Here is a 12081-nt window from a genome sequence, read left to right on the forward strand (position 1 = left end):
AGGACGGGGGACTGGGACACAGGGACACCTGGGGGTTCAGGGAGGACATAAGCACATGAAGCTATAGGGAACAAGGAACATGGGGACACGAGCTTGGGTGGAGTGGACAAGGCGCCTGGGCTCGGAGGGGGAAGGGGGCACAGGAGTGGTGGGGTCAGGAGAGCACATGGGTGCTCGGAAGGGATGTAGGGACATGGACGCGGAAAAACGGATATAGGGGGACGGAAGAGGCATGGTCCTGGGACCAGGAACAAGACAAGAAGAAGATGGGGAAACAGACACAAGAGGGCGCAGGGGATGCGAGCACAGCGACTTAAACAGGCGAGGAAACAGTGGGGAACTGGGGGAGGGATAAATGCGAGGGCGTTGGGAAAGGTTTGGGAGGCCTCCGGAGGAGCTGCGCTGCAGGAGCACCTCCCGACGCGCACGACCTTTCCCCTAGTTCCCGGCCACGCCCCCTTCACTAAGTCCCTTTCCCCTTCCCTCAGGTCCCGCCTCTTTCTCCGGACTCTATTCTCCATTGGTCCGGACCCTCTTGCCACACCTCCCTTCCCTCCAGGTCCCCGATTGGTCCTTTGTCAGGGCGGAGGCGGGCATCGTCGCGGTTGATTGGCCGGCGGCGCGGGGCGCAGGCGCAAAGAGGGGAGCGGGAGAGGGGGCCGGGACGTCCGGCTCCAGAGGCCGAGTGAGCCTACTGACCCCGCAGGTGGGAGCCGCAGGAAGATGGCGGAGCTGCGCGCGCTCGTGGCTGTAAAGAGGGTCATCGACTTCGCCGTGAAGGTGACCGGGCCCCTCCTTGCACCTCCCGGGAATCCCGAAACTGTATGGGGGGTCTTCTCGTACGTCTGATCTCTGCCGCTCTTCCTCCTGAAAGTCAAAGTCACACCTGAGGGCAAAGATCAAGGACCGTGAGGTTCAGACTTCAGACCCTCCTAATTCAGACCCAGCCCCTTTGGGGTCATGACCCCGCTCCCTTTTCTCAAGGTTTTGGACTCACTGTCTTAATAATTATGTGCAGTACGAGTTACTTTCTCTGTTTCTTACCCGCTGGAGGTGCCGCGGTCCCTGTGTAACATTTGGAGAAACCGAGGCGAGGTCACTCCGCTAGGATGGGGTAGAGCTGAGATTCCCCTCCAGGTCCGTCTGTCTTCTCAGCGCGACTAGTGCTTTGCACACAAGCCACACTTCACCTGTTATGCTTCACTGCCCACTCAGTTGCCTTAACTTGGGAACCCAGAAGCCTTCACCCTACAGAGCCGCGGGGTGAGCGAGGAGGCTCTAGCCAGGAAGGGAGGGAGAAATGTTTGCTGGAGATGAAATTCTGTTTGAGCTGGTGGAATGGCTCCTATTCCCCATGAGAGGGCTTGGCCGGGGTGGGAGGCAGCGTCTTTGCGGTCCTGGCTTGACCCTGAGAGTAGCTGGTGGGGACAGAGGTAAATCAGACATAGCCTCTCCCGCCAGTTTCTCAAAATACTTGGCTTAAAGCAGACTGAGGTGGTCTCCCCATCTACTGTAGATGGTGACTGCGCATCCGTGTCTGTCCCCACCATCAAACTGGGATTCCACCTATATGTCCCCAGCATTGTGCAGTACGGGCCTGTCATGCCAGAGGCCTCCTGATGCATGAAACCTGGATCCCTGCCCACTTGGGGAGTGAGGGCCTGGGAGCCCGACTTGGCAGGGAAACTTCAGTGATCATAACTGCTCACGTTTAGTGAGTACTTACTGTGCGAAGGGCAGCACTCCAAGTCCTTGACGGATACTGACTCATTCAGTACTTTTCAGTATCCTCTTGCTTGATATTATGAAGCCGGTTGGGCGGGTGAGGAGAGTGAGGCCCTCGGAGATCCTGTTGCTTGCTGGATCACCCCACTCCAGGCAGGTATCGTCAGGATCGAAGTGCACCAGTCTCTGCTCCTCTTTTTTTTTTTTTTTTTTTTAAGATTTTATTTGTTTATTTGAGAGAGTGAGCAAGCGCACAAGAGGGGGAGGGCAAAGGGAGAGGGAGAAACAGACTCCTCACTGAGCAGGGAGCCTGATCCCAGGATCCTGAGATCATGACCTGAGTTTAAGCTTAACTGACCGAGCCACCCAGGCATCCCTCCTCCTTTTTCACTGTCAGGTCAGGGCTGCAGCAAAGCCCTGACAGCAAAGGGCAGGGGTGTTCTCTTTAGCTGCTCTTGGGGGTCCTGGGACCTTCTCTCCTGGTTTCTTCCTACTTCTAGCTGTTGCTTTGGGCTCTTTTGGTCTCTGGGCCTCCCTGTACCCCAGCCCTGGTCTCCGTGGCTTGAGGTGCCTTTGTCGTATCTTGTCTTCCCCCCCGGCAGACCCGAAAATGACCAGCTTTGGGTCCCAGCCTTACCCAGCACAGGGCCTGGCACACAGGTGTGTGCTGAATGAGAGAACAAAGAGAAGGTATCAGCCATTGTCCTATCCCAGGGGGGTGTGCTGCCCCGGGGCTCCCAACACTGCATCCCATCTGTTGGCTGTGTGTGTAGGTGCCCTTTCTGAAGAAATAAACATTGCCAACTACCTGATCACGGGCCAGAGCCCCAGCACCATTGCCCTCCCTCCCTTACCAATCCCGCCACCTATTACTTAACAGCTGGTCCCCTTCTCCATCCTCATGGGCCCAGCATTTCAGGCTTCTCTTCCTCCCAGCTGGCCCCACACAGGGTCTCCTCCCTGGTTCTCAGTGGTTCCTTTGGTCCATCCTCTCTCAGCTTCAGGGCTCTTTCTCCCCTACCCCCGAGTTGCCCTGAAGCTCCCCAGCATCCTAAGAACAAAGTCACAGCCCTTCAGCCTGGTGTTTGAGACCCTTCATGGTCTGGCTGCGGCCCCTGTTCTGCTGTCCACAGTGCCATGTCCCGTGCTGACCCTTTGTGCTTCCATGGCTCCCTCACCTGGTCTTTCCTGACAGACCTGGCCCTTTTTTGCCTTGGATCTTTGCCCTTCGCTGTGCCTTCTGCCTGGGCACCCTTCCCTCCATCTGTGCTCCTTGTACCTCCCTTTTCCTGCTTCACTCTGATCTATCAATTGTATCAAAAGTTTAGTGATTCTCTGGGATCACCTCCTCCAGGGAACCCCTCTACCCCAACCCTCTCAGGCTTCTTGATGTGTCCTTGGACACTCCTGCAGCCCCTGGGCTTGCCTCACTGGATTGGGATCCTCTGCTCACCCAGGTGTCACCCCCACGTCCAGAATGACAGCCCCTTGGGGTGAGTGCCGGGTTTCACCCACTTTGTTCCCAGCATGGATTTTCACCTCCTTCCAGCCTTTGCTCAGATGTTCCCTTCTCTGTGAGGCCTTCCCTGGACACTGACCTAAAATGTCATTCCTGTGCCCTCCCTTGCTGTAATTTCTCCCATACTCTTATCACTTTGTAATCCACAGGGCGATTTTCTGATCGCTCACTTTCGTGTCTGTGTCCTTCCAGAATTCGAGCCCCAGGGTCCGGAGGAGAGTCTGTCTGGCGTAGTCAGCACTGTCTTAGATACCCGTTAGGCTCTCAGTTCAGGGCCCACTTCAGGCCAGCCACAGCTGGAATCAAGTCTGCTTCCTGCTGTGTGACCTTGGGGGAGTTGCTTAACCACTCAGAGCCCGATTTTCCTCCTCTCTACCAAGGGGATAACAGTACTACTACCTCCTGTATTGGGTGGCAGTGAAGTTTAAATGGGCTACTAGTATAGCGCTTGGCTCAGGGTAAGAGTCGGCCTTGGCTGGCCCTCAGGAAGGGTGGCTATTATTGGTAGAACTGGTAATGGACATTCTTTTACTCGTCCGTTCAGAACACAAATGCTCTGCTCAGTGTGTGTCTGTGTGTATGTTTACGATTATTTGTCTAGGGTTTTAATTCATAAGCATTTGGCAACCCAGGAATACTCAGTTCTGGCCAGGTTACATCTTCCATGAGCTGATGAGGTTGTAACCTTCAGCGTTTCTTTCAAGGCCCAGGCAGAGACTGGATCAATTTTGCATTCATGATTTGGTATGCATTTTCCTAAAGAGGCTCTCCCAAAGGCTGGAAACTTCAGGCCCCAGAAAACCTGTTTCCAGCTCTGGGCCTAACCCCAGACAGCCACGCCTTCAGGCCCCAGAAAACCTGTTTCCAGCTCTGGGCCTAACCCCAGACAGCCACGCCTTCCCTCAGTTCTGGGAGCCCCTGGCCTTTCCCCCTTGCCCCTCCTGCTCTTGGCAGGGCTGGCCCCTCATCATCCCTCAGGTCACACGTGTCAGCTTCATGAGGCTGTTGGTCTTCTTTGCCTTCCCGAGATGAGATCTGCTGTAGAAGGGTCTCAGTGTGGTGACCACCGCCTTAGTCATCTGTCACTGGCATCACTCCCTGGCCACCGTCTCCCCCTCTGGCCTTGGCTCTCCTGGTCACTCTGTGTCCCGGGTGCTCTGTGCCCAGAGTCCCAGCACATGCCCAGTGAGTGACTCGCTTGACAGAAAAAAACCAGAGGACAGAACCACAGAGAAGTCCTTGAGCTGTGTCAAAAGTTCAGGGAGAGCTTTCAGAAGTCACTTTATATACACCTGCTCTGAGACAGAGGGCCACGAATAAATGGCCAGGAATAAAAGGACTGGCTCCCCCACCTCTTGAGGGCCCATTTCTCGTCCTAGAGAGTCTCATGATTCCCAAGTCAGACTTGGAGTTAGGCCCCTGGTCCTGCCACTTCCTTGTTGTGTGATCCTGGGCAAGGCGCTTGGCCTCTCTGTGCGTCTGTTGCTCCATCTGGTCAATGGGGATGGTAATGGCAGCAACTAACCTCCCAGGCAGTTAGGGCAGTTAAATGAATTAATATATTTAAAGTCCTTGGAGCACTACCTGTCTGGCTCATGGCTGTTTCTTTTGAAGGTTCACATTTTGCAAATTCAAGAGAAAGAGTAAAAGCTTCATGCAGGATTATCTTCTTTGATTTCTAAAACCTCATTATTTAAAATAATAATAATAGAAAAAAATGACTCGCCCTGATCTTTCAGACCAACCATGGTTTCCTGACTTACGTAATTTAACTAAACAGTGTTTTTGAAGCTTGAAATCAACTCAGGCTTAAAATGTCTTCCACCGAGAAGATGCGCTGGCATGTTTCCCAGGGCCAGAGGCTCTCATCCCTTGGTTCATGGGTGTCAGGAGCTCGGTGCAAGGAGCCCCCTCAGAACAAGAGCAGGATCAGCGCCCTCCACCAGCCGCTGGCTCACCAGCTCTGGCTGTTACTGGTGGGGCTGCTTTTCTTGTTGAAAGGGGAAACCTCTGACTTGGATTTTATTTCGGTAACGAGAAGGCTTTTTGTGGTTTAGTTCCCCTGCTGTTTCCCAGTGTTTGAGTGGTTCTCATGCATGGTTCTGGAAGGTGCTTGGCCTTCGCGTACAGTCCTGAACAGAGCTGATGGAAGTCCCTGTCTGTGGGCAGTTGACATTCTGGTGGGGAGAAGACTGATAGTTACTCTCAATCAGTCCAGCCTATGTCGTATGTCAGGGGTGGTCAGTGCTATGGTGAGCGTTAAACAGGGTTAAGGAATGGGAGAGTTGGAAGGGACGGGGTTTACACAGGAGGTGAGGGACAGCGGAGGAGGTCAGGGTCAAGCCAGTGCATGTTCTGGCAAATTCTGGGGATCGTGTGCCACACACTCAAAGTAGGTCCTAGTGGAAAAGCATGGATTCAGAACATGGTGTTGGCTCCAGTTGTACTTTGTAAAATGAATTTATTTAGTTCTGAAATGTGAGCCTTATTTTTGGTGTTAAAATGACTTTTAGGGACCCGTAGGTGGCTCAGTCAGTTAATAAGCATCTGCCTTCAACTCAGGTCATGATCTCAGGGTCCTGGGATGGAGCCTCGTGCCTACTGCTCCCCCTTCTTGTGCATGTTCTCTGTTTCTCAAATAAATAAACAAAATCTTAAAATGACTTTTTAAAAAAATGAACAAACAGTGATAGAAAATGATAGCTGTCCTTTTTCTCCTCCTTCTCCTCCTCATCAGTGTTATGGGTCCATGAGGTGCATCCAGACTGGGAAGAGACGAAATGTGCAAGGAGGTAATAAGAGATAGTGTCACAGAGTCCCCAGTTCGGCCAGGCTGTCATCCCAGGTCTCTGCGGCCTGAGCCCTTGGTGGCAGTCACACGGGAGGAGAGAGGCAGGCCAGGTCCTGGGCTGGATCGTGAAGGCGTCCAAGGAAGGCTCCCCTGGGCATCTCGTGGGCTTCTTAGATGCAGAACCCACCTGCCTTCCCCGTCCCGCTTGTAGGATGTAGCCACGATACGCTCCAGAGTCCTGCAGGATTCTTCCCTCTCCCTGCGCCTGCCCAGCACAGAGCTCTGTCACTCCCACCTCCGGGGATCCCTGCAGTCCGTCCATCGGCTTCCCCGTCTCTGCTGGCTCTGCGGTCCAAGGCACTGTCATTCCTCATTTCGTTGACTAACAGCCACCCAGCCGTCTCCCCACTTTCCACCCTTGCTGTGCTCGCAGTTCCCCACCGAGAACCCGGAAGGACATCCACTCGCCTCTTTATCGGCCTTGTTTTTTGTCTCTTGACCTATTCAACTCCAGTTCATCTTTAAGGTGTCCCCTCTAGTGCCACTGCCTCTGGGAGGCCTTCCTGATAGCCTCCCACGTCAGACTGGGTCACAGGCCCCCATCATCCTCTCTGAGTTCCCCAGACTTCTTCATGGATTCGCAGGTGGCAGAGCAGGGGATTTGAGCGCTTGGGTCCTAGAAACCACTGACTGGCCAGCTACTTTGCTTGGGCGCCTCAGTTTCCTCATCTGTCTACAGGGACAATGACTGCTCCTCCCTTGCTGGGCTGTCACCAAGATTAATGAGTTAGGTTCTTAGAACAGGGCTCCTGTGTGATTCTCCTTCAGTGCGTGGCCAGTAATATTCTCTCCGTTGGCTGCTAAGAGGAATATGGTGGGCTAGGAATTGGCCTTCAGCAGGCTATCCAGGCCCCAATCCGTGGGTGAATGGTAGCTGATTTGGAAGCAGGGTTTTTGCAGTTGGGCCTGAGTTAAGGCTCCTGAGATGGGGAGGTCACCCCGGATCACACAGGTGGGCCCTAATGCCATCTCCAGAGTCTGCATAAGAGAGGGGCAGAGGAAACTGGAGGAACCAAGGGATGGATTCTGCCCTAGAGCCTCCAGAGGGACCCCCACCCTGCCAAACTTGCTGGCAGCTCAATGAAACTGATTTTGGACTTTGGGCCTCAGGAGCTATGACACAATAAGCCACTGAGTTAGCAGTAATTTGGAATGGCAGCCATGGGAAATTAATAGGGGGACGGTTAGTTGTTCATACTGCCTTCCACCCCATGCTAGACCCAGAGCTCCCAGGCCAGTGGGCCTCACTCCCTTGCTGGTGGCGGTGTCCCCAGAATTTGGCTCTGGGCCAGCCCACAGTCGGTGCTCAGTTAAGACGGACCATGTGAGGAAAGGAGTGAGTAGAGTTTGCCTGTTTGGCAGAATAGGCCTTTAATGCTAGTGTTTTGCAAACTAGATCAGTCATGAGATCCGTGTGGAGGGTTAACATTTAAAGAAAGAGCAGAAAATGTCAGGGTACAGTGTACAAATCAGGGGAAGCATTGTTCACCGAACCTTGCGTTGCCATATTTATGTTGGTATGGAAGTATATGTTGTGTATTTGTAATACACTCAGGAGTATCCTAAAGTGTATTTCACACTGTGGTTTACAGTAAACCAAAATTCGAGAAACATTGTCTTGGGCCCCAGGATCAGTGACAGAGTCAGGCAAGCATGTCCGATGTCCCCCAGTGCTCCACAAATGTGTGAGTGACATCATGAGAGGATGACCCTCTGGCTGTGAATTCTCATCTGCTATGTCCCCAGAGCTGCGGGACCTTGACAAGGCCCTGCCCCTTTCAGGGTCCCGGTTGTCCCCATCCAGCCCTTGCCTTCTTGCCTGTTTCCCCTGACCCCACGCCTTCCCTTGCTGACTCGGCAGATCCGGGTAAAGCCTGATAAGACAGGCGTGGTCACGGATGGCGTGAAGCACTCCATGAACCCCTTCTGTGAGATCGCCGTGGAGGAGGCCGTGCGGCTCAAGGAGAAGAAGCTGGTGAAAGAGGTCATCGCCGTCAGCTGTGGGCCCGCCCAGTGCCAGGTGCTCAGGTCCTGGGGAGAAGGTGCCATCCAGGGCCCCAAGTCCTGGGTCTGGGGGAGGAGGGCCTGGGACCAGGCTCCTGGGCCCCTTGGGGCTGGAAGCTGCGTCACATCCCTTCTCCTGGCAGGAGACCATCCGTACTGCTCTGGCCATGGGTGCGGACCGAGGCATCCACGTGGAGGTGCCAGCTGCAGAGGCAGACCGCCTGGGTCCCCTACAGGTGGCCCGGGTCCTGGCCAAGCTGGCAGAGAAGGAGAAGGTGGATCTGCTGCTGCTGGGCAAGCAGGTGAGTGCACTTCCACCCCTGCACTGCCCTCCCTGCTCAGCACCCCAGAGGTGGGGGCAGGCGCTGTGATGACAGTGGGCCCAGGCCTAGTGGAGGGTTTGAACGGGGTGGGCAGGATGACTGTGGACGTCAGAAAGACTCCTGGGGTCCTGTGAGGTAGGATCGGAGCCCCAGGGTTGTGGTGATGGTCCACGTGGAAGAGGAGGCCGGCAGACCATGGACAGATGTGTGGCCAAACCCGCATCTAGACAAAGGCCTGAATGGTATGTGAAAAGCCATATTGTCATACAGTCTTCTCTCTTTCTCCACCGAGGCCATTGATGATGACTGTAATCAGACGGGACAGATGACAGCTGGATTGCTAGACTGGCCACAGGTGAGGTTGGAGTGGGGAGCATCTCCTAGGGGCCAGATCTGGGGGCTCAGAAAAGGGCCATTCTTGTCCCTGCCCTTTTGGAGGGAGGCAGGCTTAGTAAGACAGGGTGACTTCTCCAGTGGGTAGGAAAGAAATGTGCACAGCCAAGACACTAGGCCTTATCTAGGCCTTTGGTGCTCTGTTTTCATCAGCCTGTCACTCCACAAGTGCACCAAATTCATCCCCGCCTCAGGGCCTTTGCACTTGCTGTTCCCCCGCAGTCTAGGACATGATTCTCTCAGACTGCCTCATGGCTTTCCCACTCTTTCCTTCAGGTCTCTGCTCAGTTGTTAGCTCTTTAGAGAGACCTTCCTTCCCCACCCTGTATGAAATTCCAGTGCCCCCTCCCCACCTATGCCGGTTCAATAGGAACATAAGCCACCTTTGATCTAAAATGTTTCATAGCCAGACTAAAAAAGTAAAAAGACACAGGCAGAATTAATGGCAGTAATATTCTATTTAACTGAACACATCTAAAGTGTGACTATCTTAGCATATAATCAGTATAAGAAAATACTGAGCTATTTTACATTCTTTTCTCTTTTTGTATGAAGTCTTCGAAATCCATTGTGAATTATATATCTACAGCCCATCTCAGTTCAGATGCTGAATTTCTATCAGAAATACTTAGTTTAGATTCCCAAAACTCACAATTAAAAAAGTAGGCTCACATACCCCAGGTTGTTCCAAATAGACTTACAAGTTTTCTGGAATTGCATCAAATATCTTTTTTTTTTAATAGCAACTTTATTGAGATTAAGTGACTTAATGATAAACTGCACATATTTAAAGTGACAGTTTGGTAAGCTTGGACACACATACACACCATCATCACGATCAGGAAAATATATTTGGCTTACGGATCTTTAAATATATTTATTTATTAAAAAGATTTATTACTTATTTGAGAGACAGAGAGAATGGGGGGAGGGGCAGAAGGAAGGAAGCAGACTCCCGCTGAGCTCACTCTTACAACCTGGAGACCATGACCTGAGTTGCAATCAGGAGTCAGGCGCTTAACTGACTGAGCCACCAGGCGCCTCTCGGTCTTTAAATTTAAATGAATTAATTAAGAGGGAAAATCCCATCCCACAATTGCACTACTAGCCACATTTCCTACATTCAGAAGACACTCTAGTCCTGTGGCTGCTGGGTATGTATTTGGTTTCTGGCGGCCTTCCCGGCCAGAAAAAATGCGCACGAAAGCCTGGGCCTTGGTCGTTTTCACAGTGTATCCGAAGGCTAGTTCATGGGGCCCTCGGGATTGATGGAACATTCCAGCTAAGACTTGAAAGCTTTGTCCAGTGAGTGAGTGAGTGGAGAGAACAGGTTGGTTGGACAAAGAGAAGGTGCAGGTCTATCAGCCAGTGTTGATATAGGACTGGGGGACCAAGGGGCTTGGCCAGAGCTTGGGCACCGAGCAAAGAAAACCGGATGCCGGCAGATGTTCCTAGGGTCAGCCTAGCAGAGGGGCCTGGAAGGGAGCCCCAGGGGACAGAATGGTGGGTACCGGGAGCAGGGCATGGAGCCAGTTCTTGGCTTGACCCCTGGTGGGTGACAGTGAACACATTTTGGAGTCTTTCTCTGCTTCAGTTTTCCTCATCTGTCAAATGGGGACAATAGCATTGACCTTACAGTGTTCCCAAGAGGGCCTGATGGCTGTTTAGAACAGCGCCCTTCCCCTCCATACATGTTCATCATTATTAAGCTAGGTTGATGATAGGCAGGAACCTAACTGGCAGGTTCAGGTCATTAGGACCCGCATCTTGGTTCCCAGTGAAATTACAGATACCCGCCCTAGATTTTTGAGATCCCTTTCTGTGGCTTCGTCCTGTTTATGAACTTGTGTCTATAGGTTACCTTGTGGGACTCTCTCCTGTTCTCTCATTCATTACCTCATCCTCCTGCTGCTCTGTGCCTGTCTTGAGTTAACCTCACCCCCACCCTCCTCTCCCCAGGGCACATTCGCCTCCCAGGTGACACTGGAAGGGGACAAGCTGAAAGTGGAGCGGGAGATCGATGGGGGCCTGGAGACCCTGCGGCTGAAGCTGCCTGCCGTGGTGACCGCTGACCTGCGGCTAAATGAACCCCGCTACGCCACGTTGCCCAACATCATGGTGAGTGCTTGGTGCTTGGGTCCCTGAGGGCTTAGGAGTGGGTGAGTGCATTGCAGGCCCAGTGCCTCTCTGGTGCTCAGATGTGGGGAGAGGGGATCCAAGGGACTTCTGATCCGAAGGAACGGCACATCTGGCTAAAAGAGTTCACTGACCGTCATGGCCAGTAGGATGGGTTCACTGGGTCATCCTAGCCAATGGGGAGAGCTTAGCATGTCATCCCAGCCAATAGGAGGCTACGGTGGTCATCTCATCCAGTAGGGTGGGCTCTGTGAGTTAGGTCAGCCAATAGGGAGCGTTCAGTGAGTCTGCTTGGCCCAAAGTCCATTGAGTCTTTACTGCCAGAAGGTTGACGTTGCCAGTCCATTTCAGCCCGTGAAGGGCCTCCCAAGGCAGCTGACTTGGGGAGGACCCTCAATAGAAGGGCTTCCCGGGCCATCCCCGCCCACAGACATGATCTCTACCGGCCCCAGAAGAGGTCCCGGTTGTCTTGGTGGGTGGGTGGGTCCAGACAAGTTCGGGCAGTGGGATTGGTTCTGCAGACGTGGCAGTCATGGGGAGGAGGCTGCCGGAGTGGCCGCAGGGGCTCCAGCAGCCGCGTGAACAGCGGGTGCCCGTGTGCAGAAAGCCAAGAAGAAGAAGATCGAGGTGATCAAGGCCGGAGACCTAGGTGTGGACCTGACCTCCAAGCTCTCCGTGGTTAGCGTGGAGGACCCACCCCAGCGGACAGCCGGCGTCAAGGTAGAGACCACAGAGGACCTGGTGGCCAAGCTGAGGGAGATTGGGCGGATTTGAGCCCCTTTCCTGAAACTCAGCAATAAAACTATGATCCTCCCGATGACTGTCTCTGTTTAACTCATTCCCTGGAGACCTGATCTTTGGTTCAGTCAACAAACATTTGCTTAAATCTCCTGCGTGCCAGGCCCTGTACTGGGTGATGTCGGTGACCCAGGTGAGTCAAATCCAGTCCCTGCAAAGCTCCATGCTGAAGGGGGCCGTGGCGGGGGGGCGGGTGGGGGGACGGACACCGACAGAGGCAGCTGCATGCTGTACGCTCTGGGCACAGGTGACATCATGCGCTTGGGAGACCTCCTGGGGCACCTGAGCTGGCATGTGGGGTAGAGAGCTTTCCCAGAGAGAGGGCATCGCTG

At 53.5% G+C, this 12081-nt stretch overlaps 1 protein-coding gene across 2 annotated transcripts; it reads left to right on the forward strand.

The window, feature by feature from the left end:
• The first annotated feature begins 639 nt into the window (after window positions 1–639).
• ETFB (electron transfer flavoprotein subunit beta) lies at window positions 640–11768 on the forward strand. 2 transcript variants are annotated; one of them, XM_059381250.1, is made up of 6 exons: window positions 640–780; window positions 7957–8115; window positions 8243–8401; window positions 8715–8777; window positions 10775–10933; window positions 11473–11768. In XM_059381250.1, the coding sequence occupies exons 1-6, from the start codon at window positions 724–726 to the stop codon at window positions 11632–11634; spliced, it is 759 nt and encodes a 252-aa protein (XP_059237233.1). In that variant the 5' UTR covers window positions 640–723; the 3' UTR covers window positions 11635–11768. The 2 variants fall into 2 exon arrangements, with proteins under 2 accessions (XP_059237233.1, XP_059237232.1); XM_059381249.1 differs by having other exon boundaries at window positions 642–780; window positions 11555–11768.
• Window positions 11769–12081: the final 313 nt, after the last annotated feature.

This window comes from Mustela nigripes, chromosome 17 (genome assembly GCF_022355385.1).
Source record: "Mustela nigripes isolate SB6536 chromosome 17, MUSNIG.SB6536, whole genome shotgun sequence".
NCBI lineage: Eukaryota > Metazoa > Chordata > Mammalia > Carnivora > Mustelidae > Mustela > Mustela nigripes.